We start from the raw sequence: 27,330 nt of genomic DNA, 5'->3' as shown, positions 1-27,330 counted from the left end.
CATTTGTATAACACTTAAGGGCAAGTGAGACGTTTTATGTGAAAAGGTTCTTGAAGCACTAAAGGTGTATATAACCCATATGGGTTATTTAAAAATTATTTCTCTGAGACAGGATACTTTGCCGTAATTGTATTCCCATTGTATCTCACAATCAGAAAGGCAGGCTGTTCTCCTTTTCCACATCCAGAACTTACCCTGTCTTGTTTTTTTTTTTTTTTTTTAAATATTTTATTTATTTATTTAACAGAGAGAGACAGAGAGATCACAAGTAGGCAGAAAGGCAGGCAGAGAGAGGGGGAAGCAGGCTCCCAGCTGAGCAGAGAGCCCGATGTGGGCTCCATCCCAGGACCCTGAGATCATGACCTGAGCTGAAGGCAGAGGTCCAACCCACTGAGCCACCCAGGTGCCCCCAGAACTTTAGAAAAGACAGGGAAATATTTTCTAAAACATTTCCTGAATCTGACCCTGCCTCTACATTTAGTCCTTATTACCTCCCCAGCCAGACTTAAAATGCATAAAGAAAGGCACAGTGGCCATTTATCTACGGCTCTCTTCCTGATGCTCACAGGGCACGTGGCGGTGGGGGCACTCACTCATTTTTGTGAAGACAATGCTAATTCGCTCAGGTCCTTCTAGTCCACTCCACGATGCATCAGAACACAGTTCTGCCTGTGTCCTGTATATACTTGCAAAACCTTCAAAGACTCTATTGTTGATAGAATAAAGGACACACACCTGAATGTCACATTCAAATTCCTTCGCGGTTTAGTTCCAAGCACCTTTCCAGGCTAGTCTTCCAGCCCTTGTCCACTGCCCTCAACACACACCCCCACCCTCAGTCCCCAAATGATTCCCAAACACACCGTGGAGGCCCATGTTCCCAGACCTTCACTGAAGCTGTTCCCTCTGCCTGGAATGACCTTCCTTTTACCTTCCTTATTCACCTGGTGGAATTTCACTTCTCCAGACACAGCTCAAATGTCACCCTCTCCAACGCCTTCCCCAGCTCCCCTAAAGGTTCTGTTTTGGTGCTCTCATACCCAGCTTGGCATTCCCTTATTGCCTGTCTCCCATTACATTACAGTGGCTTTCATCCTTTTTTGATTTTTCTGTGAATTCCTTGAGAGCAGGGACTGAATCTCACTGTCATTCTTTAAATATCTCCCGAATCTGACCACTTCCTACCACCGCCCCCACCAGTCGTTCTAGTTAAGCCTCCATCCTGTCCCACCTGTTCCATGTGACAGCACCTGACCGGATCCACGTTGCCACACTGCTGTCCAACAGAGGACGCGCTGCAAAACAGCCAGTGATCTCTTAACAAGGTAAACAACCATATGCCCCTCCTCTACCACAAACCCACTAGCAGCTTTCCTTCACACTTAGAAAAAACCCAAAGCTGCCGGCTGTCTGGCCTCTGCTTCCCCTCTGATTTCATCTGTACCACTCGCCCCCTTGCTCACTCCAGCCCCATTTGTCTCTTTGCTTCTCCTTGACGATGCCAAGCTGTTTTCTCCTTGGGGCTTAGGAACCATCTCCCCTCTGCCAGGAAAGCTCTTCCCCTAGATGCATGCATGGCTTGTTGATTACCCCGCTGTTGTCCCTGCTCAGATGTCCCGTCCCCAGGGAAGTCCTCCTTAATCACCCTGCATTACACCCTCCTATCTTACCTGCTTTATTTCTCTTTATGGCACTAAATGCCACCAGTTTGTCACCATTGATTTCCCACGCATTTATGTAGTTGTTCATTTGTCAATGAGGAGAGAGACTCTCTGACCATGTCTGTTGGTACCTAGAACAGTGCCTGGCAAATGACAGGCACTCAAGTGTTCGTTGAATGAATGGATGAATCTTTCTGTCCCAGGTGACTAACGTGGTGCCTGGTTCTAGAAATCCTTAAGTGAATGAACAAATTAGCCCATTTTACAAATGAAATGGAATCTTGGCATATATCCAGGATGATCCAGGATCTGAGTGCAAGTGTTTCATCCATTTGTTCTACGAGCATTAGCTTGATTGCTTTTATTTAATATCATAGGTGATGCAACTGGGTTTATCACATTTTCAGAAATTGCTTGGTGACAGAGGTCAAGAATACTTGAGGGGGGGTGCCTGGGTGGCTCAGTGGGTTAAAGCCTCTGCCTTCGGCTCAGGTCATGATCCCAGGATCCTGGGATCGAGCCCCGCATCGGGCTCTCTGCTCAGTGGGGAGCCTGCTTCCACCTCTCTCTCTGCCTGCCTCTCTGCCTTCTTGTGATCTATCAAATAAATAAAATCTTTTTTTTTTTTTATCAGAGAGAGAGAGAGGGGGAGAGAGCGAGCACAGGCAGACAGAATGACAGGTAGAGGCAGAGGGAGAAGCAGGCTCCCCGCCGAGCAAGGAGCCTGATGTGGGACTCGATCCCAGCACGCTGGGATCATGACCTGAGCCGAAGGCAGCTGCTTAACCAACTGAGCCACCCAGGCATCCCACTTTTTTTTTTTTTTAAAAGAATACTTGAGTGGGGGGCACCTGAGTGGCTCAGTCATTAAGCATCTGCCTTCTGCTTAGGTTGAGATCCCAGAGTCCTGGGATCAAGCCCCACACTGGGCTCTGGGCTCAGCGGGGTACCTGCTTCTCCCTCTCCCACTCCCCCTGCCTAAGTTCCGTTCCTCATTGTGTCTCTCTCTGTCAAATAAATAATTAATAAAATCTTAAAAAAAAAAAGAAGAGGGGCACCTGGGTGGCTCAGAGGGTTAAAGCCTCTGCCTTCGGCTCAGGTCATGATCCCAGGGTCCTAGGATCAGGCCCCACATCGGGCTCTCTGCTTGGCAGGGAGTCTGCTTCCTCCTCTCTCTCTGCCTGCTTCTCTGCCTACTTGTAATCTCTGTCTGTCAAATAAATAAATAATATCTTTAAAAAAAAAAAAGAATACTTAGGGAATTTCAGAAAGATAACCAAGAGTTGTTATTCCAAAGACTTGGCCTCCCGTCAGCTCCTGAGGGAATCTGATAAGGTATTTTCTTTCCTGTGATTTATACAGAATGTACACTTGCTGACTGAACCCAGATTATTATTCTGAGGGCTGGAACAGGTAAGACATTGACCCCAAACTCTGAGAGGGTGGGCCCTCTACAGCCTTCATACTGGAGCGGATGTTGCATTGGGGCTTCTCGGCTGCTGCACCCCAGCCTGCCTTAGTGTGTGCCTCAGAAACCCAGGTGGCTTTGATTCTGCAGTTCCGTCCGTTCTGGGTGAGCTGGGAAAGATTTGCCACACTTCTCTTGTTCACTTTGGTCTCTGGCAGTTGCTTTTCTGGCCCATTTTGTTTGTTGTTCTTAATTCCTTGCATATGGAGATATAAAAGAAACAAGCAGTGGCCACCCTTGGCACGGTCAAAGTGTAGCATATTGGCAATCTGTCCATCAGTCCTTTTGAGGCCAAGCGGTGACCACATTTGCCCGATTCTCATGCATGGATGGCATCAGGACCAGAGACCAGAACAGGGAGAGCCTGGGAGGTTCACACCCCCCAGGTGTGAACCCCCCCCCCCCCCCCCGGCCCCCGTCAAATCTCAAGTATCCCATTACTAGACAAGAGAGGCAGATGGGGCCTCAGGAGGTGCAGAGGGAAGGGAACTAACCAGCTCCCTGTGTACTCTGTTTCAAGTCCTTGTCCAGGGCCCTTTACATGCATGGTGTCATTGGATGTTACCAAGGAGTTAGTTAGGGTTGTTACCTGCATCTAAGAGAAGAGAAAAACAAGGTTCAGAGAGGTTGATGACACTTACCAAGATGGTAAGTGGCAGAGCTAGGGTCTGAGGCCTGTGTGGCTCCCGGGCTACTCACTGAGAGCAGGGGTTTTTCTAACATCTAGAAGGAGGAGGAGGCGGGGTGCGCAGGGGTGGGGGGACAACAGCTGGAGGGGCAGCAAATGGGTCCTACCTGAAACTCGGTGATCACCAGGCCCTGCAAAGTCCAGGTTATACAGATGCCACCTGGCTTCTCTTCTGTTTTGAAAACAGAATTCTCTGGCTGTTGAACCAGGGTCATCCTGGTCGCACTCCACGGTGTGGAGTGGGTGAAGTACTCCCTAGACACTCCTTCCAGCAGTGTCCTTCCACGCCATCCTGGCTCCCGTGTCTGCACGTAGTGCCGTCATAGGGTGCCTTCCTCCTCCTTAGGTCGCCAGTTTACCGCACCTCCTCCTTGCCAACTTGTACCCCCTGGGGAGTGCACCCCGCCCGCATTTCTGGAGATTCCGGCGGCACCGGGTCACTGTGGGAGTCTCTCCGGCGTGTTAAGGGGCACTGCCGGCCACCAAGGTCCGGGCATCTTTGGGGCCATTTGCCAAGCCCCTTCCCTAGCGCTCCCGGCGCGGCGCCGCAGTGCCCCCTCCGCCGCCAGGGGCCGCCCGGAAGCGGGGCTCCTCGAGCAAGGGGCGGGGAAAGGGGCGGGGCGCAGCGGTACCTGGGCCGCCGAGGAGCCGGGGGTGGGCTCTCCGGGGACAGCCGGCGGCCCCCCCAGATCCGCACCGCCAGCCGCCGGGAAGCTCGGGGCTCCGGGCGTAGAGGCTGCGCTGTCACATGGGCGGTGGCGACGGGGCCGCATTTAAGCGGCCGGGGGACGGCGCCCGCCTCCAGCGCGTCCTCGGGCTTGGCTCCCGCCGGGCGCCCCGCTCTCTGCCCGCGGGGGGCCCCGCGCCGCGCCGCACCGCGCCGCCCCCGCCGGGCCATGCGAGCGCGGGCCCCGCCGCGATGAGCTCGCACATCGCCAAAAGCGAGTCCAAGACGTCGCTGCTGAAGGCGGCGAGCGGGGGCAGCCGGGTTCCCCGCCACGGCCCTGCCCGGGAGCCAGGGCTGCCTGGCCGCCGGCTGCCCGGCACGGGCCCGGGCACGCCGCCGCCGTCCGGGGACCCCAGTTCGCGGAGGCCCCTGTGCCGGCCGGCACCGCGAGAGGAGGGCGCGCGGGAGAGCAGGCGCGGGCTCCCCCAGGCGCACTGCAGGCCCCGGGAGGCGCTGCCGGCCGCGGCGTCCCGACCTTCGCCGCCGTCGCCGCTGCCGCCGGCCCGCGGGCGGGATGGGGAGGAACGGGGGCTGTCCCCGGCGCTTGGCCTCCGGGGCTCGCTGCGAGCCCCGGGTCGCGGAGACTCCGCTCCAGCCGCCGCGTCCGAGGCAGACCCGTTCCTCCACCAGCTGCGCCCCATGCTCAGCTCCGCCTTCGGCCAGGTAAGGGCCGCGCCTCCCGCCCGCGCTCCCGGGAAAGGCGCTCGGGACCCTGGCACGGCTGCGCGCCCACAGCCCTCCTCCCGCTGCCCGCGGCCCCCGGTCACGCTCCCTGTAGTCGTTCCGCAGCCCTGCGCCCTGGCCGGCACTCCTCCTCCCCCGTGCCTGATTCAGCACCCTGTGCGCTGTCCACGCTCCCGGCCTCTTCTGGGCGAGGCACCAGCGTCTCGCCGCCCTCCACCCGTCAGAACAGGCCAGTCTTGGAAGGGAACGACCGCCGCAAACCGTCCGGAGACTTGCAGGGGTCAGCAGGAGCGCTCGGAGCAGGTGGCGCCAAATCCACGTATTTGGTCTCTTGTCAAGACTGCCAGTGAGCGACCCAAAGGAGCAAGGGGTTTGGAGTCTGGGGCATAAGAATGACTACCTCAGGGCACGCAGCCTTGCTTGGGGATGGGGGACACTAGTCATGGGCTGTGGTGGTCCCAGAGATCTGGGAAAAGTTAGGAGAGCTAGATGGAGACTCAAAAATATGAGAAATGAGAGACGTCTGGGTAGGCAAGGAAGGGCTACACAGAGCTGTGGCTCAAAGCGGTACTTCGGGGGTGTTTTAAGGAGGTTGTCACTCCCAGGATGTCACTAGGATGGCGGTTGGGCAGGTGTCAGGTCGCAGGACGTGGAATAATAACAGCCTCGCCTTAGTCGATATGCATTCTAGGGTCAGAAAAGTCATTAAGGGGTCACCAGTGGCTACTCTCTTTCCTCTAGGCCTTTCTCTCAAGGGTCCTGGAAAGCTGAGCTTCTGTCCTCTCATCCAGGTCTAATCCACTTTGGGGTGTGCTGCTGGGGAGGGAGGTTTGCAGAAAGGAACCTGTGAACTCCTGAGCAAAACCAGGGTTGCCTCTAGTTCTGAGCCCATAATTAATTCAGACTCATTGGCACAGCATTGAGGCCGTTCTGCGGCAGCTGAGGAGGGAGTAATGCAGAGGTCTGATGGCAGAGTTTGCATGGTGTGTGGAGGAAGAGGGGACCCTGAGCATTTCTGTGCTAGGATGTAGTGTAGGGTAGCCGTTTGAGGCTCCTGGCTCGCCATGCAGGGTCAGGATTTCAAGGAGGCCATGTGTGTTCTGCTTCAGATCTGCACATCCCTTTTCAGAATACTACTCCATGGTGGCAGAGGCCGGTTGAGGTCTGACATGAAGGAGCTGCACATGGATTTGGGTTGCATGGGGCTGCTGTGCGGTGTGACAGGGCAGTGGTGTGCGGCTTTGTTCCTGTGGGGAGCCCTCGTTAGCAGAGTTAGCTGGAAGCCGTTCTCCAGAGTAGAGATGTGGAGGTAGAGCTTTGGGCGTTAGCGCAGTGATGTGTCGTGCTGGAAGTTCACGGAGGTGGCTTATGTATGAGGTAGGAGGCATCAGGTATCTGGGCGGGGGTCTGTGGAGCGGGTCTGGGTTGTGGAATTGGTGACATCTGGTCAAACGTGTATCAGATATTTGGGGGCATCTACTTTGCCCAGGCATTTGCGGGACATGAGGGAGACACCAGTGAAAAAGACAGATGGGCTTCTGGCTATTGGGAGCTTATAGTCTAGCAGTTTGTGAGGGGGGAGTCACTCGCACAGAATCACTCACTTTCTGGTTATTCATTTTGTTGCTGGCATGACTGCGTTCCTAGAGAAAGAGCTCTTCTTTTTCCAGTCTTAACAGAATTTGCCTGCCTGGGCTCTTTGTGAGCTCAGAGCATTTCAGCTACCTGGTTTTCTTCCTCCTTCTGCTTTCTTAGTCATTAATGAACACTGTCCTCCAGTCCAGTGTTCTGAAATGTCACCAGGGTCACCTGAGTCAGGAAGAGCTGGAAGGTCCCATCAAATATTTACCACCTCCCTCTGAAAGCTCTGGTCTCTGGAGCTGCAGACTTTTTCTGTAAAGCTCAGCACGTTGGGTTTGGGCTTCCTGCTGACAGCTCTAAGGCATCTGGTTGAACAGCAATGACAACAGAACCGAGCCTGAGACTTTTGGGTCAGAGTCTCTGGTCTCCTGAGACAGAGAGGAATTTGTCTTTCCTTCCCTCCTCTGCGCTGAGATTTCTGTTCTTAGAGACTGGGCCAGGACCAAGAGAAGGGACATGGGATCAGGAATACGGAAAACATCAGATAGAAATCTGTTTAAGGCAAAATGTCGTCCTGGAGAGGTCTATTTCTCATGTCTCCCAAGGTCTTTTTTTTTTTTTTTTTTTAATCTTAAGTGAATTGCTTAACCTCATTAAGCTTCTGTTTCTTTATTTGCAAAATAGGGAAAATCATAGTACCTCACTGGGTTTTGGGGGAATTAAATGGGAAATGGAGGTATATACAGATTTTGGTCCAGAGCAAGGGCTCCATCGATATTAGTTATTATTATTGTTGTTGTTGTCATCATTGTTATTGTTGATTAACTACCAAGTGCTGTCCAGGACCTCCTTCTTTCCATTTGTAATGTGGTCAGGGAGAGTTAGTACTCAAAGTGACACTGAAGGGACCAAGATAGACTCCCATATTAGGGGGAACAGGAATTAAGATCCTTTCAGTGACCTTCCAGAGCACCCTTACTGCCTGCAGGCAGATGGTGTGGTGTTGAGTTGAAGTCGTAACATGGTAGCTTGGGAGAAAGTAGAGTTGTAGGTTCCAATCCCAGTGCTGTCACTTCCCATTGCTGTGACCTTGGGCCTCTTCCCTCTCTCTCTCTTTCTGGTCTGGGTTTGTTCATCCAGAATTGAGATTGACAAAAACTGCCTTACAGAGCTATTGATGAGGGCCACACAAGATTAACTATGTCAAATGGTCTGGGTCCAGTAGGTTCTGGAAAAAAGGGCAGCCTTCATTCACATTATTAATAGAGTGACTGAATATGGACCTGTGTAAGTTACATTGAAAGCTGTCTCTGAGCCAGGCGAGAAAGGCCATTAAAGGAAGGAGCTGAATGACGAGGGACCTTCCCTAGTACCCTCTGCATGGCCAGCTAAGGACATGTCACCTAATAGCCTAGAGAGATGTGGTATCAGACATTAACTCAGAATAAGCATGATTTGGGGCAACTCTTGGCGTTGGGACTTGTAAAACTATTTTAAGAGCAGTTTTTCTGCTCCTTACTCTAGAGAAGAAACAGCCCCTGTAGAAGAGGCATATGTGTATAAAACCCACATCTCTGTCCCATCCTTCACCTTTTTCTCGCTCTAGAGACATCTCTCCCAACTTGAATAGACTAGCCCGATTTCCAAGCTGCTTTGCACATAACACGATCGCAGTATCTAATAGGTGAATGAATGACAAGTGTCTTTAACCTCTGGTCTGCAGAGGTGTATTAATTCCTACAGCTTAGATGAGGGAGAAAGACCATGAGTTTGGTCCTAATAGATTCTATCATACTAAGCCTTTGTTCCTAGGATGAGGGCTGTGTATATTATTCACTCTTTCCTTGCCAAGTCTCTCCCTACTTGGGTGAGAAGCACCTACTGCCTTTCCCCTGGGGCCTGGGGAAGGGGAAAGAGGTCAGCTTGGGGTTGATATCAATCTTGCAGAGTCCTCCAGGACAGCTGCGTTCGCCTCTGGCTGTGTGGGGGAAGCAAAAAGGGTGCTTGAGACCTCAGACGAGACCTCATTGAACAATTGCCCTAGTATCTTCTTAGCCACCCGTGAAGGTTGGCATTCTCACCCTCCACGTTAGAGATGAGGAGACAGTATCAAGAGGGGGGAAGTGGCTTGTCTAAAGGCCACACAGTAAGTAAATGGCACGACTGTGATCTCTAAAGAACCAGTTGGGTGGGAAGTCACCTGAGAGTGTTTCCTATTTGTCAGAAGCATCCACAAAGCCCCTCTCAGGTTACGACCCAGCTTTCCCTGAGTGTGTTCACCCTGGGTGTCATCTAAGTTTGAAGACTGGTGATAGAACTGATCAGGGCTGGGGGCCAGCCTCCCTCCTAATCAGGAATAATCAGCACCGGGTTTATCCTTCTCATCCCTCTGATCCTATTATTCCATTCCAGAACTCGAAGTGTAGGCTTCCGGAGGCCCAGGGGCTGCTGCCACATTGATGAGTGCCAGGAAGGTGGGGCTATGTGATGTGCTTTGCTCCTTAGAGAAGCCACTACCATTCAGCCCTTTTTAAAAATGCCTGCTAAAGGTCAAGCCACCTGTTTCTTCCAGATCGCAGTTATCCCTGTCACTCAGGACCACCTCGGCCTGACCTGCCCAGTTTAAGGGAAGCTCTGAGTTTGAACCCTTGAGTCCCTTGCTGCCTTCAGCCTCAAGCTAGGGTCAGCATCCTTCCCTGTAAAGAAGGGTGGGATTTATTCAAAGTGCATGACTTTTCCCTGGGGTTCTGTTTTTGCTGTTTCCTGTCTCCTGCTTCCAAGGACAGGCATATTCCAAGGTCGGCAAGCGGGTGCTGTGATCGGGGCTGGCCTGCAGGGGGCAGGAGTCACCAGGTTTGACGGAGTGGGTGTTCAGCTGAGTATGGAGAGGTGGGAGCAGCTGGCCCTGTAAGATCAATGCTGGGCCGAAAGGGGCACCTTCTAGGTGGCTGGCAGTGTGCCCAAGCCCTTTGTGTGTATTATCTCATTAACTCCTCACAACATCCCTAGGAGGGAAGGGTTATTAATGTACCCATTTAATAAAGAAACTGAGGCACAGAGAGATTCACAAGTCCTCAAGGTCATAGAGTTTGCTAGACAACAGGGCAAGATTTGAACCCAGGTCTGTCTACCCCTGCATTGCAGGCTCTTAGCATCCGTGTCTGTGGTCCTCAACACTGGCTTCAGATTAGAATAACCCAGAGCACTAACCACCACCCCTGTCCAGAGTTCACCTGCAGCTATTATATCAGAGTCACCTGCCCCTGGCACTGAGACTCTCTGCTTGACACTGTGCTGCTTTTACATATGTCTGCCCAGGTAGTTAATATGAATTGGGTTTGTACCTGGAACCTAACCTGACTTCCCTCTGGGGTCCCTGGTGAGTCCCAGCTTGTCAAGAGTCTGCAGATGGCTGGTTTCCTGGGCTTGACCTCCAAGTCTTTTCCGATCCCCTACAGACTAAGTCACATTCTTCTGTCTCACGTTCTTGGAGGTTTTGTGTTTCCTTCCGCCTTCATAGCATTTACCTGAAACGTGATTCAGTAAGTGCATTCATAACTCTTTAACAGCTCTTGCCTGCCTGCTGGAATGTAAGCCCCCTGAAAGCCGGGGCCATGCCTATCTTGCTCCCCACAGCATTCCCAGAGCCAGGCACAGTGCCTGGCCCATATATAACTGGACAAACGATAGTTCTATTTTCCATTTTAAGAATTACTCATGAGTATTTATCGTGCGCCAGGTACATGCCCACATTTGCTTTATAAGCAAGATAAGGGGAAACCCCCTTTTCCAGGCAAGGAAACAGAAGCTCTGGAATGTGAGAAGTCAGAAGCTGGTGACGGAGCCAGGATTCAACCCCAGGCCTGCTGTCCCTTCTCACGCACTTGAGTCTAATGACTCTGACCCCGGGTCCCGCAGAGAGTCTGGTTCATGCTCCCTTGTGGAGCAACACATCTTTGGAGAAGGCACTTATGTTAGCTGCTCACTCTTCAGTTTCAGCTCCCCAGTGTCTTTCCTGCCCTTTGGGCGTCAACACCACCCCAGGCTCCTCCCTCTGTCCTCAGGGGCTGCCCCTCCTTCTCGCACCTCCTCTGGAGGTTTGGTCCAAACAAGGCTGCTGAGTAACTCCCCTGATGAAACCGTTCCATCGTCAGCAACAGCACAGACGTCAAGAGCTATCCAGGGACTTCCTCCCACGGCTCTCTGGGAGCAGGGAGCCTGTGGCACCTTCTGGGCAGCGCCCACCCACTCCCCTAATGGGGCTTCTGACCAGGCACCGAAGCTGGACTAAAAGTCCGTGGAAAAGCAGCCTCTCCGTAGGGAAAACACTTTCAGCGCTGCGTGCAGGGACTGTTTCATCAGGGGCAGGGAGAGTTCGGCTTCCCATGTCCTCTCTGGTGCCCCCTGCTGGGAGAAGCTGGCTGCCGGGAAACAGGGACACCTCCGCTCTTGGGTCATCTGGCTCTGGCTGTAGGTCTTGGGTGTGACACCTGAGGCTGAAGATGAGTTCTCATCAGACCTGGAACCAAGAGGGACGAAGAAGAGCCACTCACCTAAAAAGTTCCAGTCGTAGGACCTTGAAGACCACTTTGCAAAGGGCGGCCTCTCAGCTTTGCGGCCCAAGGAAGCCTTGAAAGATCCTCGCTCAGGATTAGGCAGAGGATTGTTTGAAGGTTGGCAGCCCTCTGTCACACCAGCACTACCTCCATCAGGCTCCCTCATCTCCATCTTTTGGTTTCTCTTGGGTTGGAGAGACCCTGAGTAGCAAAGGGAGCAGAAGGATCTGCTCGCCGCTGTTGGCTCAGCTTGTGCTTCTTCCAGCCCCGGAGCCTCATCCCATTTCAGCGATGAAGCAAGTGTGAAAAATGGAGCGTGATGGGGATGTCACAAGATCTTCCAGGCCCTCAACTGGAACTGCCTGCTCTCAATCCAGCTGCAATTGCCAGGGGGCAGTTAGGATGTGTGTTTGTCCCTGAGTGCTTGCTTATGCATGTTTGTGTGCAGATGTGTGTGTGTGTGTGTGTGTGTGTGTGTGTGTGTGTGTATGCACACACAAGGCTGGGAGCTGGAAGGCAACCTGGTTTTGGTGGCCCAAACTAGCCTGCTTCCCCTTCTGGGTCTGCTGGCCTCATTCCCAGCTGCAGCTGCCATTCTGGGCCCCCCTCCCTGAACCAATCTCCCTGCAGATTTGGCAGCAGGAGAGGAGGGGCTGAGGGAAGGGAAATGAACCGGAGAGAGGACTGAGCTCTAATCTGATGTAGATGATCCGGCAGCCTTCCCCCAGCTTGCTGCCCTCTGCCATCAGCTCCCCAGGCGATTTTCTCTGTGCCCTGCACTCTTCCCCTCCTGCCTTCATCTCCTTAAGAAAGTGTCCAGAAAGTTAAACCCAGACACACAAACACACACACAATCCACCAAAAAAAAAATCAGAGAGCAGGAGCAGGCAGACGAGTAAGAGAGCACGCGCGCAAGAGAGAGGGCTCAGAACGGGCCAGGAGGAAGAGCTGCGCAGGCAGAGAGAGGCTGGGGTTGGCCGTGACAGGGACTAAGGTCTCTTAGTCCCCAGGAGCCTCCTTCATGGACCGGGGGATCCTGAGAGGGGCTGCCTCAACTTAGGATGGGCAACTGTGTCAAGTCTCCACTGAGAAATCTCTCAAGGAAGGTATGTTTCTGGAGTTCCCAAGACAGGGGCAGGGGAAGGGGGCATCTTGCCATCTGTCCTAGAGTTGGGGACGGAGGGGATGGGCATCTGAAGCTTGCTATCCTTTTTACGGGTTTTATTGAGAGCTGTGTCCCTGTTCCCACCTCCAGATTCCCTCCAATCCCCCCGGTTTTCTGTGTCTCAGGCTCTGAGCTTAAGTTGGGACTTAAAGCTACATGGGGGGCTGTGTTTGGAAATTAGCACACGATTTAGGAAAGAAACCAGGTAGTTCCTGGGCCATAAGATGACAAGCACAGGTCCGTAGAATGTGAGTAGGTGGACCCCCTCGGGGCTGCTGGAAAGGAAGACAGTTGATCTGGGCTTTTGACCCTGCGGCTCCTTCCCAACTGTAGGGTAGCAGCGGGCGGGGGCAGGGGCGGGTGTCATTCATCTCTTTGAGAGTCTCTGGTCTTCTCTGTGGTGGTCTCTAAGCCTTCTGATTTGTGGGTCTTGAAGTAGATCCCATTGCTACTGGGATATGTCCTGCTACCTTCAGTAATTCCTGAATCCGGTCAGAGAATCTCAACTAGGATCAGGCTGGTTCAGAATCCCGGATTGTTTTCACTGAGAAATAGGATGTTGAGCAAAGGTGTCTGTAAGTCGCTTTTTGATGTGGAATTATTGCTTATACACCAGGATAATATGCTTTTGCAAGAATTCCTCTTGGAAAGCAAATTACCACCTCAAAACATTTTTTTATGCAAAGCTCGGCTTACATCTATCCGGTTTTGCTTCAAGTAGGCTCTGCCTGTGTTTCTAGCCCTCTGTAGTCAAGCTGGAGAAGAAACTCATGGATATTATTTAAAGGAAGAAGGAAAGATAGCAATGTTTTCCTCTAGTTCTGTTGTTTTCCAGTCAAGGAATTTGATTACCACTGGAGTAAAGTGACTTACCCAAGGTCTCAGGTTAACTAATGGCATCTCTGCCCTTAACCCTGTACCACCTCCTGAGTCGGTTCGATAGTCTTTTTAATTTAGGACATTCCGGGCTTTTCTGCTCATCGTCTTCCTCGTTTAGCTAAGCCGCTCACATCAAATTCTCTTTAATCTTCACGGGTCCCTTGGATCCTTCCGAGGGTTGACTGCTTCTTCTGTGCATACAACCCACATCATCTGTCATCTTAGGGGAGACTTTAGCACCACAGGTGGCCTCCATGCTGTTGCAGAGAAGCAGGAACTGATCCGAATTAGTCTAGAGGACCAGGGGGAAAGCGTTTCCCTGGAGTTCTGTCCGGAGCTTAAAGAGGTGAACTTAGAACAGGCAGCGTCCCTTTGCCCCACCCCGCCCATCTCTCCCGTACCCCACAGAGTGCTTAAGAACCGCACTTTTCAGATCCTTCCTTTCCAGCTGTGTGACCTTGGGCAAGTTACTTGACCTCTCTGGGCCTCAGTTCCCCCAACCACCAGGTGGAAATACTATTATTTACCTCTTAGGGGGGGTGGAAGCAAATAAAGTGCTGTGCACAGTGCCAGGAACAGAGTCCTCAGTAAATGGAGCTAGTGTTACCGACATCATGATCCTAATTTTTCCACTCTGGGTGTTCGGAGAAGGGGTGGAGGGAAAAAGGAAAATAGGAGAGGTTTTGTTTAAGTCAGTGGAATAAGGTAAAAGACAATAAAGCACATTGCACTCAATGTTGTATTTGTTTGTGACAGTAATAATTGCTTTCTTCTGGACGGCTCTAACACACCCAGCATCTCTGATCTCATTTGCTCTTTCCCACCAAGTAGTTCTCTTGGCTATTTCATACAGAAAGGTGCTGGACTTAAGAGATAAGAGCTTTCCTAAGGCCACACAGTCCAGTGGACGCGGAGTTGAGAGTTTTGAAATGCTAGTCTGTGTGAATCCATAGCTGGTATTTGATTTGTATTTTAACCTCCCTAAGGGGCTGTCTCTCTCTTTCCTGCTGTCAGAAGTGTTTTTCATAGATTCCTGCATCTGACCTTAGTCGTCTGGATTCCCACTCACCGCAGTGATTTCCTCTCCCACTTTGCCAAGCCCTTATTCATTTAACCCATCCTTGAATACCTTTGGGGAGCGAGAGCTCTGACCTCCCTTCTCCTGGCCGGCTTGCATTGTTAGAAAGCTGTTGGGTCATGAGGCCAGCTGACCCCTCTTGTTGCCATGCTACACTCGGGAGATGTCCCCTTGGTGCCAGGAGACACTGTCAGCCTGTGGGCTGCTGCCCACTTGGCTTCTGAGTGTGGTAACTGGGGAGCCAGGAACGGGGAGAGGTGGCCTGCTGTGGGCTTTGTACAGTGCAGGACCAGGCTGTCGGGTGCCATCACTGGCCGGGGAAGAACAGCAGCCTCCCCGGGCAACTTGGTGCCAGGCGGTATTACGATCAAGAGACGCAGTGGAAATTCCCCAGCCACCACTGGTGCCTCCTTCGTGGGAACACGTTCTTCTCCATCCCTTTTCAGTTCTTCTCTGATTGGCAAATATTCTCCCACTTCCTCTGGAGCCAGCAGTAAATGCCTTCTGGCTCCCAGCATCTTTCATGTTGCATCTCCACCATCGTCATCACCGTCATTGTCATTCCCATGGCAACTCCATGTGTTCAGCTCTAACCACGCTCCAGGCACTATGCAGTAGCTCACTTATTTCTCACAAGAATCCCGCAAGTGGCCACATTGTTCCCCGCTGGGCAGAGAAGGAAACTAGAACACAGAGAGGTGAAGTTACCTGTCCAAGGTCACATAGCAAGGAAGCGGCAGAGCCAGAATTTGTCCCCAAGACTGTTGGAGACCAAACCAGTGTACTAAGTGGCCTTTCAGAGTTCTTTGCTGCCTGCTGCCTCCTCCCTCCTGCCTTGTGTTCGCTCTGAGCCAAGTGTGCGAGACTCCGCCAGAAGCAAAAAGGCTGATTCTCTACACACATCTTGGGAGATTGCCTCTTGGGGTCCAGCCGCTCTCTACTCCCGGGCTTCCTCCTAGCCAGCCTCCCAGTTGGGAAAGTCTCTCTGGTTCTGCCCTCACTCTAGCCTGGGTCCTGGAAGCCTGTGCGAGTGTCAGCGAGGCTCTGAACTCTTTTAGACGTCAAACCAGAATGGCCCTTGGTCTCTCTGACCTCTCTCAGGTTCTGAGACCACTGAAGACCCACCCTTATTGCATTCATCGAACTCGGGCTTTGCACTGAGGACCTTCGCCTAGGGTCTGAACCAGGATACTACTCCTCCCTCTCTAGGCCTAAAAGAGGCTTGGGAAACTGGAAGGGAGTCTAGTCTGTAGCCCCAGAGTGTGGGTCTTTGAGGAGGAGAGGCACGAGAGGAGGGGGAGGACGAGGTAAGCTGGCAGGGAGCTGGTTCTTCTTCTCAGCCTTGGAGGACAGGGTACCCCCTCGGTCACAGGATCTTCTCCTGGGCATGACCTTCTGTGAGCTGGAGGATCCTGGCAGCAGGATGGAAGGGTAGGGTCTGCAGCCCTGGGGTTCAAGGACAAAGACAGCCCTCCAAGATTTAGCTGCTCTGTTTCTTCTTGGGAAGTTTTGCCTCCAAGTCTTCACACTGAAGGGAGGCGTCCGAGCTCAGGACTGAAGGCAAAGTGCCGGGTCCTAGATGCTGGGGGGCCTTGGGCATCCTAGGGAGGCCAGCGTGGAATAGAATGTTGTGTCTGGTTGCTGCAGTTGTCCTAAGGGGACGGTCTGTGGGCAGTGCTGACTTTTTATAGCTGCATGGGAACCATCACAGAGGAGGAGGGGAGGACCAGGGCCTGGGAGCACAGCTATATTCGGTAAGCAGAGAGGGCCCCTGCCTCAGCCTCTAGAGGTCGGGCAAGCTGGGCGGAGAGCCAGAGACAGACGGGAGGGGGAAGAAGGGGAGCTGCTGGGGGCAGACAGTGTCTAGTCTTGAGGCTGCAAACTGGGAAGAATGTGACCCACAGATGGGCTTTGCCTGGCCCAGCCAGTGCTTTAAATCAGAAGGAAACACTGGACTGAGTTAAATAGCGCTGCCCCTTCAGAGGGGACTGACAGCCTCCATTTTGCCCCAGGCTTCCCTCTTCCCCTGCCTGCTTGGTTCCATCAGCGAGGCCCCTGTGTTGGCGCCTTTCAGTCCAGCAGCCTGCGTGAGTCTGCTCTGCGTGGTCCCAGCTCGGACTGTCCTCACTGTCTTCCAGTAGGGTCCAGCGGGGGCAGGGCAGCAAATCTGTTTAAGAGCATCTTGGCCAAGGCGGGTACTCATTAGTCTCTGAGTGAGCACTTCCCATTGGCTGGAGCAGAAGCCCCCCTGCACCTCCTTCTCTCTGTAAGCTTCCACGTGCATGTGAGTGTGTGATCCTGTGCGTGTGTGTGTCGTGAGCATGTGTGTGCCCATGTGCCACACAGCGGGTGTCCCCCCCCCCCCCAGCTCTCCCCGGAGCATCTGTGGCAGTCAAGGATGAGACTCCATCTGTTGAACCGATTTGACTCCTGCCGTGTATCCTGAGAGCTCTCTGAACCCCACTCTTTGACTCTCAAGGGTCTCTTCCTGAGGAGAGCACCTTCTAGGACCCAGAGCCAGGCTGAGGCCAGGAGGGCAGTGGGACAGGGTGATGACCCCTGCCTCTCTTTTGTATTTGCTGGGTGCTGGCTGAAGATGCGCCAGGAGGAGAAGAGCAGCTACGAGGTGGTACAGACGAGTGAGGAGGGGCTTGCAGCCAGCAGTGAGCTCCCGGGACCGCTCCTGATGCTGGCCCAGAACTGCGCCGTTATGCACAACCTGCTGGGCCCTGCCTGCATTTTCCTGCGCAAGGGCTTCGCTGAGAACAGACAGCCTGTACGTAAGTTGGCCCCCATGGAGCCGCAGCGAGCTTGGCTTCAGAGGGCATGAGGAGGTGCTGGGAAGAAGAGGGGCTCTGTCCGCAACAAAGCGTGTGCCCTCATGGATAGTTCCTAAGCCCTCAACTTGCGAACCTGACCCCCCTGCCCAAAATCTCCCACCCATGGTTGCAAAGCAGTGGTGAGTCCACGTCCACTGGCAAGAAGTAATGAACAGGTGACATTCTGTTTTCTTGCTTGCTTGTTTTTTTGAGCACATACACTGTGCGAGGCTCTGTGCTAAGAGCTTTGCATCGCCTCTTGTAAGATTCAGAGCAACTCCGAGAGGTAAGTCCTATTATCATCCCCATTTTACAGATGAGGAAAATGAGTCGGAGAGGCAAACATGCTCAAGATAACAATTAGTGGGTGGTCTGACTCTGGGGAGTCTGACTCCAAGGCTTCCTGTTCTCTTAACAGCAGTACTGAGTACACAGGCCTGCCCATCCTACAGTGGGGGAAACAGTCTATGATCTGTGTTGCCCAATACAGTAGCCACCAGGTACACATGGCTATTGAGCACTTGAAATGTGGCTATTGCAATTTGAGTGAATTGTTCATTTCATTGCTTTCTGGTTCTAATCTCAATAGCCACACGTGGCTACTATGTCCGTGCAGCCTCTTCTAGATGTCTGAACAGTCACAGGGAGGAGGGTAATAATGATGTTGTTACAGACACAAATATTTGCAGGTTTTACTTACTGAATGCCACATGTGAAACGCTTTACATATCTTGTCTCAGGGGATGAGATGCTCTCAAAGGCCCTGTGACATGGGTACTGGCATTAACCTATTTTACAGATGAGGAGACTGTGGCTCACAGAGGTCAAGTGACCTGCTCAAGGCCCCACAGCTAGGAAGTATCAGATCTGGACTTTGAGCTTGTGTTTGACTCTAGAGGTCAACCTCTTCTCCCAGACCACAGATGTTGGGGAGAAAGAAGTGTGCGTGTGCTCTCTTCCCATCTGACCCCTGGGAATGGTGCTCATGGTTTCCCTGTCACACTGATGGACATCCCCAGCTCTATTGCACATAGCCCCACTGCTCCACGAGGGGAGTGGGCGATCCAAGGGCCAGCCGCCTGGGCTCCACCGGAGCAGCTCTGCCAGAGGCACACGGAGCAATGCTTTCCTGCTCCCTGGCTCCGGCTCTGCAAGAAGGGGAGGGGGCTGCAGTGGGGGTCAGCAGCACCTGTTCTTCTCCAGTCCTGCAGAGCCAGGTCTTAGAGAAGTGGGAGGTGGCTTGAGGCTTGAAGGGTGGGAAAGGACTCAGGTCTGATGACTTGTCCTAGGGTGTATGCACACATACACTGGTCTACTTGCTCACTTCCCTTGCTGGAAGTATAGGGCATTGCAAAAACCATCCTTTCTGGCCACCCAAGATGTTGCTCATCAGCACCCCCTGCCTTTAAAAAATTTTTTATTTACTTGTCAGAGAGGGAGAGAACAAGCAGGGGGAGCAGCTGGCAGAGGGAGAAGCAGGCTCTCTACTGAGCAAGGAGCCTCATGTAGGACTTGATCCCAGGACCCTGGGACGCTTAACTGACCTAGCCACCCAGGCGTCCCTCAGTGGCCCCTTTCTAGAAGATCTGAGAGTTTCTGGAGCTGGCATCTCTTGCTCTGGGGCCAGTTTACAATGGGTGGGCAGAAGTTGTCTCTTGCCTGCCTTGACCCTGTTGGGTCAGGGTCTGCCTGTGTGCACAGCTGAGATGCCTCAGGCACAGCTGAGATGCTGGGGCCCGCCTGCGTGTCTGTGTTCACGATAGGTGTGCCCCCAGCTGGCATGTGCTTCCTCAGCTGGGTACACCCTGCCCCACGTTCCTCCCACCCAAAGTCATAGAGCTGTGACGCATGGGACGGATGAGCCCTGGGCACCAGTTTTGGAGCCTATGGAACAGGTCCTGCTGGTAGGCATGCAGTTCGTGCTAGTCTGCCTGCCTCCTGGGAAGGCCTGGGGTAGCTGGCACCTCACCAGCCAGAGCCTACCCCGGGGCATCCTCCGGGCTGCTCTTTGGAGACTTTTCTACATCTGTTCGGATGCCTAGACCCAGGGCTTCCTGGAGTCCCCAAGGAGACCTAGGCACGGCTCAAAGCTGGAGATGTGTGCTTTGGACCCCGGCGGCAGCCACCAGCCCTGGCAGCCCCCAGGGTCCTATGCTGTGTCCCAGTACGGGGCAAGGTATAGGATGGGGGTCAGGTTGGAGAAGGTGGGCCATGCCCAAGAAGCAGGGCACAGCCCTAATTCTGCCTCCACACCTGTGGCTCCTCCTCCTCTTCTTCCCTCTTGGGCATCCTGTCTGGTCCCAGCTTTCTGTCCCTCCGGCCCTTGTCCCGTTACCCTGCAGACTTTTTCTCTTTTGTGACCACAACAACCCGCCCACCCTGCTTTATTTACAGGTTTTTGCCTCCAGACCAACTCTGTTCCCTGACAACATTCTTGTGTCTGGAATGGGGACACAGATGGGGCTCTGGGGTCCCTGGTTATCTCCTGTGTCTGTGGGAGATGTGGGACTGTACCTTTCTCCCTCAAAGACATGGTCCAGGCACTCTCCCCACCCGGTGGTTGGTGTCGCTTGGATGGTCCCCAGGTGGGCATTTTGTGATGTCCAGGCACCTCACAGCTGCTAACAGAACATGTTCTTTTGTTTCAGGACAGATCACTGCGGCCAGAGGAGATCGAAGGTAAGACCCAGCTCCTAAGGCGAAAGGGTTGCTCAGCAGTCCAGAAAGGTGAGGGAAGGGAGATTGCTGGGAAGAGAGACAGAGACATCTTGGCCTCCTGGGGACATGGCCTGATCCAGGGCTGGGCATTCTCTACGGGGCCAGGGGTCAGAGCAGGGCAGTCCCAGCGGCTCCAGGGTCTGGCTGTCCTGGCCGGTGGGCACTCAGGCCACCTCTGCCCGTAGGCTCTGTGGGATCCCACCTTTCTTCTTTCATTCAACCTGCCCATTTTTATTCTTTTCCTCAGAGCTCCGAGAGGCCTTCCGAGAATTTGACAAGGACAAGGACGGCTACATCAACTGTCGGGACCTGGGCAACTGCATGCGGACCATGGGCTACATGCCCACCGAGATGGAGCTCATCGAGCTGTCCCAGCAGATCAACATGAACCGTGAGTCCTTCCCCGGCGCACCTCCTTCCCTTCCCGTCCCCGCCACCCCCATCCTCTGCAGTCACACGGCCCCATGGCTCGGTTCTGGGCCCATCTCTTCTGGGCTCTGTGAGCTGGGGCAAACCACTTAGCCTCTCTGAGCCTCTTTTCTCTGGTGTAAACTGTAAAATGAGAGGAGCACAGGAAGTCTGTGAGGGAATATCTGCCAAACAGTCGCACACGTGGGCGGCACATGGGGATTGTTAAGCAGAAGGCATATTATTCCTCTATTATTCTCCTCTATTGCTCTCTGTCTCAGTGTGGGTTCTCCCAGAAGCAAGGGTTTGAGTGTGAGCCGTTTATGTGAAGGTGAAGGGAGGCGTCAGGAGGGAGCAGGGAGGTGAGACCATGAAGAGATGCAGGCCAAAGGGAGTGGTCTTTCAAGCCAGCTAGCACGGAGAGTGCCACGTCTCATTTACTGGGCAGCTCCCGGAGTCCGTGCAGCGTGTGCGCCCTGGACTTAGGGCCCTCACCTCCCCAGCTAGGTATTAAGTCATTGGCTGAAAGATGTTTTGGTGGGGGGAGGGGAGTCAGTTCTCCGGCACTCCTACCTGCTGGGGGGTCTTGGAGTTGACTTTCCATTGGCACAACAAGAGTAAAGCTTGGGACAAGTGAGCCAGGTGCTCCTAACTTCTTTCTCTGCCTTTCTGTTTGTGTGTCTTTGGCTCTCTGTCTCTGAAATTCTTTGCCCATCTCTCTACCCCAAACAAACAAAAGTGTTTGTTTCTTTCATCTGTATCTACTTCTGTCCACCTCCTGACTGGTTTCCTTGGCCTAACCCTGGCCACTCCCCTGAGCCATTCTTTGACAGACCACCTGTCCATCGTCACCTCTCTGTCCTCATTTGGCCTTTGGTTGTACCCTGGACTTGGCACTAGATAGGTCAAGGAGGGGTTTACAGTGCCTTCCATTGCCTAGACATGGGGAGTGGTTGGATGGATAACCTAGCCCTTTCCTCTGTCTCCAGTGGGTGGCCATGTGGATTTTGATGACTTCGTAGAATTAATGGGACCTAAACTCCTGGCAGAAACAGCAGATATGATTGGAGTGAAGGAACTGCGAGATGCTTTCCGAGAGGTGAGTAATGGACACTGGACAGGCAGGGGTGCAGGGGTTGTTAGAATTCCGACCCCAGCATGGTTACTTCAAGGGAAATCCAAGCCCTGGATCGCATTCTAGGGGAAGGAGCTTGGACAGAGAAGGGTCTTTGGGGGAAGGGGGGACAACGAGGCTGGAAAAGGAGCCCAACATTGGGATCCGATGCTACATTCCCCACGTTGTAGCTCTTCCTCTCTCCTCTCTGCCCTCTCTAGTTTGATACCAATGGTGATGGAGAGATAAGCACCAGTGAGTTGCGAGAGGCCATGAGGAAACTCCTGGGTCATCAGGTGGGACACCGAGACATAGAGGAAATTATCCGAGACGTGGACCTCAATGGGGATGGACGAGTAGACTTTGAAGGTAGGTGGGGCTCGAATGTGGAAGAGAAGCCAAAGCAGTAGTGATGATCCATGGAGACTCCCAGCTGTGTATCCATCATGATTCCAGCTCTCCATGCTCCTACCCTTCCATTCTCTTACTCCTCCATCCACGAATCCCTGTAATCCACCTTCCCATTCATTCCTACCCCCATCCATTTGTCCATCTTGCCAAATCTCTCTCTCCATATGTTCATTCATCCATCTCTTTGTGTGTCTAGGTGTCTATCCACTCATCTGTCTCTAAACAGTTATCCATAATACTGTTTATTCATGCATTTATAGATCTATCTATGCATCTGTTCATTCTTCTGCACATTGTTCTGGGTATCCAGTCACCCATGTACTGTCTGTCCATACATCTATACTTCTGCGTCTCTGTTCATACGTTCGTGTATCTCCATCCATCTGTGCCTCTACCCACACTTCTGTTGATTTGTCTGTAGTCATTTCCCCATCTACATCCATCTTCTCATCGATCAAGCAATCGATCGATCCATCCATCCATCCTGTGTCTACTGACCCCATCCATCTCTACGCATTATCTGTCCACTTACTCCTCCCTCCATCCACGCTACTTTCGGAACACCCCGTTCCTTAGTCTGACACTCAGGCCCCCTGAGATTGGCCACAGCTCACCTCCCCAGTCGCAGATCCTGCTGTTTCTTCACTCACTCTCCACCTTAAAGCCAAACCCCAGTACTTGTGGTCCATGATCCTGCCAAGCTCTCGTTTGGATGCTCTGTCCTTTTGGTCAGGATGTTTTTATTCTGTTCTTCGCCTGGACTAAATTCTCTTAACCCCTCAAGACTCAGCAGTGGGTCTTCCTCTGGAACTTCATCACTGGTTCTAGGCTGAATTCCTCTTTCCTGGGCTTTTACAACACCTCAGGCTCTCTCTCGTTCTTCACACTGTCCCTCAAGTGCTAGCTGTATCTCCTCTTGACAGAACTTCTGGAGAAGAACATTTTATCTCTGATCTCTGTATTTCCTCATAATTCAGTACCTGGCCGTAGTTAATGCTCAGTAAAAGTGGTTTTTTTTTTTTTTTAAATAAGTCAGTAATAACCCCAATAGCTATCATTTATTGTATACATGTTATGTACCAGTCACTGTACTAAGTACACTTCCATATAGTATCCTGTTTTATTCTCACAACTCTCTGGATTGCACTCTTATTGCCTCATGATGCAGAGGAGGACTCTAAGGCTCAGAGAAGTCATATGACTTGCTTGAGATTGCCTCACTATTAAGATGCAGAGCTGGATCTTATGCCAGGCCTGGAATCTCAACCACCACCTATGTCACACTTCGTGACGCCATTCAGGACAACTATGGGATGCAGGGCAAAAATATGGTAAAACATTGACTCTCTACTCCAGGAACTGGCATTCTGAGCAGAAAGTCAAGATAAGCATGTACTGGAGTGTGAGTGTATCCAGAACACAAAAGTTGGGGTGTCTTTCTTGAGGAGCAGGTAGATTCCAAGTTCGAAGACAGTGTGGCTACATGGAAAGGAGGCTTTGCTGCCACCAGATCTGAAAATTCCAGGTCACCCTGTGTCATGGTAGTGCCCCCCCCACAGACAATGGCCCTTCCGTACAAGCCCAGCATGCCCCGTTTATTCTTCTAGCTTGTATTGTACACCTACCATATGCCGAGATCCGCCTTGAGGAGCCCAAGACCAGCAAGGAAAACAGAAGCCAGCAGTATAGTGCATGCTGTTTGGGGGGAAATACAGCAAGCTGTGGGGCACAGAGGCGGCATCTGTGCCAAACTGGTGGGGGAATTAAGGAAGGCTTCCTGGAGGGGGCTATAAATCAGTAGAACCCTAAGGGACAAGTAGGACCAAACAGGTGAAAAAGAAGGAAGGGATATTCACCCAAATGAACTGAAACTTACGTCCACACGGAAACCTGCACATGGATGTGTATAGCAGCTTTATTTACAGTTGCCAAAACCTGGAAGTAACCAAGGTGTCCTTCAGCTGGTGAGTGGATAATAAACTGTGACAATGGAGTATTATTCACACTAAAAAGAAATGAGCTATCAAACCACGAAAAGACACAGAGAAATCTTAAGTGCACATCACTAAGTGAAAGAAGCCAATCTGAAAGGGCTACATCGTGCGTGATTCCAACTGTATGACATTCTCGAAAAGACAAAACTATGGAGACGATGAAAAGATCAGTGGTTGCCAGGGGTTTAGGGGGAGGGAGGGCTGAGCTGGTGGAGCACAGAGGAGTTTTAGGGCTGTGAGGCCGTTCTGTAGGACCTGTAGTGGTGGATATGCATCGTTAGGCATTTGCCCCAGCCCACAGAATGGACAGCATCGAGGGGGAAGCTGAGTGTTACTGTGGCCTCTGGGTAATGACACATCTGTGTCAGTTCATTGATTGTAACACATGTCCCTCTCTGGTGCAGGGTGGTGATGGTAGGGGAGGCTGTGCATGGGTGGGGCATGCCCCCTGTGAATGGGAACTCTGTACTTTCTGCATCATTTTGCCGGGAACCTAAAACTGTTCCAAATAATCAAATCTAGTTAAAAGGAAAAGGAGAGAGAAGAGACAGGTTGTAGGCAAGCTGAGAGGCAGAGGGAGAGTGAGTGTGCCAGCTGCCCTGACAGGGAGATCAGCGTGGTTGGAGCGCGGGGTAGGGGTGGGAGGTTGGGGGGGAGAATGAACTGTGAGAGAGAGACATCAGCTGGGGCCACAGCATGGAGGGCCTTGAGGCCAGCAACAGGATATTGGACATTTTCCCACGGGGAGCCCTGAGAGGTTTCAGAGGGGTCAGGTAGATAAGACAGGCCCCCGCCAGCTGCTGTGCACAAGATGGATTGGAAGAAGCCGAATGGCTGGAGGGGCCCAGTGGGGCAGTGGTGATGGTTGGGGGGCTCAGATCCCGAGAAGACCTGGAAGGGGCAGCCTGAGCTGGGCCTGACTCTGCTGTTTTCTCCCCACCTGGTCCTGTGCCCTCGCAGAGTTTGTCCGGATGATGTCCCGCTGAGGCCGCAAGGGCCCCTCCAGGACTGCCACGCTCCCCGGTGGGAGAAGAGGAGCCGGAGCGCGCCTCACTCCGCCGCAGCCGCCGAGAGCCCAGGATGGACTGGCGGACGGGGCCTGCCTGCACCCCGGGGAGGTGCCCACCCCGGACCCCCACCCCTCCGCACTGTGAAAGACTCACAATTCCTGCAACTGGAAACGGGGGGCGTCCGCCGCCGAGGAGGCCACCGTGCCAAGCCGGCAGAGGTGACGCCGGGTGCCAAGTGCCATGGACCCAGCCGCTGCTGGCGGGGCGGGCCAGGGAGCCCGCCAGCAGCCCCCACACAGCATGTCCGCCCCGGGGCAAAGCCTCTCGCCGCCCTCCTTCGCTCTGTGCCCGTCCCAGCTCGCCACAGCCCTGTTCTCTCAGAACCAATAAAAGTATTTCCAAGGCAAGGGCAGCTGTGGGGGTGTTTTGCTTCTTGGGTCTGGTCAGACGATGCGTATTTCCTGAGTGCCAACTCTGAGCCCAGAGCCGGCCTGTAGTCCTGCATTCAACATGCATTTACTGAGCAGTGTTAGGGACCCACTGTCATCTCAGAATCAGAGCCTCCGTACCTCTCGAACTGGAGGGGAGCCTGGGGGAGCTAGTGATCCGTCTGGGTACCCAGCTGCCCCAAGCAAAGTCAGGCTAAGAAAAGGAGAATAGATCCCGGGTGAGCATCCAGCAGGGTCTGCCCACTTCCTGTCTTCCTGGTGGGAAGACAGACACGAAGTACTTCAATACGTGGGTCAAATTGTGATGCTTTTCTGAGGGAAAAATGCAGGGACCTGTGGTTGGCTCTAAAAAGGAGGCCTGGCGTCCTCTGGGGAGGTCAACAGAGGAAGCCATGACGCCATGACAAGGTGTTTGCCACGGAGGAAATTCCAGGGTGTGTGTGAAACAGATGTCCTAACAGCTCCCCCTGCTTGGCAGAGTGGGGCTCAGGAGAGCAGAGTGGTTAGGCCCTGGGTTTATTTGCTGTGTAACTTTGGGCCAGTCATGTCCCCTCTCTGAGCCCCATATGTAGTAGGGGAATAATAAAGGCTAATAAAATCCCCGGGAAGGACATCGCATTGCTCCTCTCCAAGGGCCGCCATTCACAGAACAGCCCGGCAAGGCAGTCTCAAAGAGGACCCATTTGTCATCACTGTCACTAATTTCCGTCAGTGAAGGGTTGAAGGAGTCTAAGGGAGATGTTAGTGGGTAGAAGTTGTCCAGAATTGTTGACAGGGTTAAGGTGAAAGCAGACAGGTGTGTAGGACGGATCTGTGTACTCCAAGCCTGTGGCTCTCAAACTTCAGCGTGTGACAGTCACCTGGAGATTTTTGTTCAACCTTGGATCTGGGCCCCACCCTAGTGATTCTGATTCTGATTCAGGGCCCGAGAACTTGCATCTCTAACAGGATCCCAGGGGGTGTTCTTGCTGCCAGCCGAGGACCACACTTTGGTTTTTAAAAGCCTCAACAAATCAAAAGTGCCCATGACATAAGCATAATGAATAGTTTTGCCAGAGAACAGAGAATATGAATTTCATCAAAGCATTGAATTCCCCAGCCGTGGCTCTAGAGGCAGGCGGTACATTCTCGTGGAACAAAAGCCTTATCCCCAGGAAAGGGCACTGAAGTGAGTCCTTCTAACTGCTGGGCTACGATTTAAATACCACAAATCATCCCAGACACGTGGGAGGCAGGTGTGTTCCCAGAGCAGGGTGGGGGTTGGGGGAGGCTGTGGGCTAAAGGCTGGAAGTGGGTGGTGGGCAGACAACTCCCTGTGCAGAGGCAGGATTCTTGTTCTCAGACTTGGCAGGGATTGTGGGAAGGACTGAGGACCCCTGGCCAGAGGCCTGGGTAATCCCTGTGTCCTGAGGCCAGGCGGGGCGGAAGGGGGCCTGGGAGTTCCAAATTCACTCTCATAATCCAATTCTGAGACTAAGCCCTTGGCTCTGCGCCCCGAAAGGCAGGCCTGCAGCTCTGCCTGCTCCTCTCTTGGCTTGGCTTGGCCCAGAGCCCTCTGATCTACATGGTTTCAGAAATGCAATGGCCTTGGAGGGCCAGAGGAGAACTTACTTCATAGAAAGAGGGCTTCCGTGGGCACCCCGTCAGCTGATGGGATGAACCCCTGTGGTGGAGTTAGGCTGTCAGCTGGGATGCGTCTTTCCCCAGTGTGGTAACCTCCTAATCGCAGACACAGTGGCTACGGTAAAGCGACTTGGAAATAAACCCAGGCCACTGTTCAGAGAAACCCTAGTGCTCAGGACAAGGGAAAGCCCAGGGGCTGGGCCTCTGCCTCCTCCAGTGCTGAAATGCAGACTCCTCCTCTTGAACTTGTCTTTTATTTAGTGGTTCCTAGTAAGATTGTTTGAAGAGGAGATTCTT

The 27,330-nt window shown here is 52.9% G+C and overlaps 1 protein-coding gene across 2 annotated transcripts; it reads left to right on the top strand.

The window, feature by feature from the left end:
• The first annotated feature begins 4,438 nt into the window (after positions 1-4,438).
• Positions 4,439-25,367, top strand: CABP1 (calcium binding protein 1). Of its 2 annotated transcripts, XM_032310749.1 has the most exons (7): positions 6,625-12,471; positions 17,084-17,263; positions 19,955-19,985; positions 20,272-20,415; positions 21,422-21,531; positions 21,768-21,915; positions 24,912-25,367. In XM_032310749.1, the coding sequence occupies exons 1-7, from the start codon at positions 12,427-12,429 to the stop codon at positions 24,935-24,937; spliced, it is 684 nt and encodes a 227-aa protein (XP_032166640.1). In that variant the 5' UTR covers positions 6,625-12,426; the 3' UTR covers positions 24,938-25,367. The 2 variants fall into 2 exon arrangements, with proteins under 2 accessions (XP_032166639.1, XP_032166640.1); XM_032310748.1 differs by lacking the exons at positions 6,625-12,471; positions 17,084-17,263 and adding an exon at positions 4,439-5,207.
• Positions 25,368-27,330: the final 1,963 nt, after the last annotated feature.

The sequence above is a fragment of the Mustela erminea genome, chromosome 13 (genome assembly GCF_009829155.1).
Source record: "Mustela erminea isolate mMusErm1 chromosome 13, mMusErm1.Pri, whole genome shotgun sequence".
Classification (NCBI taxonomy): Eukaryota; Metazoa; Chordata; class Mammalia; order Carnivora; family Mustelidae; genus Mustela; species Mustela erminea.
This window is presented reverse-complemented; position numbering and strand designations above follow the sequence as displayed.

Bases quoted from the DNA above. Each gene is read 5' to 3' on its own strand.
- CABP1 (XM_032310748.1), top strand. From the start codon at position 4,566: ATGGGCGGTGGCGACGGGGCCGCATTTAAGCGGCCGGGGGACGGCGCC. The intron at 5,208-19,954 runs GTAAGGGCCGCG...CTTTTGTTTCAG, and splicing joins TCAGCTCCGCCTTCGGCCAG to GACAGATCACTGCGGCCAGA. The intron at 21,532-21,767 runs GTGAGTAATGGA...TGCCCTCTCTAG, and splicing joins TGCGAGATGCTTTCCGAGAG to TTTGATACCAATGGTGATGG.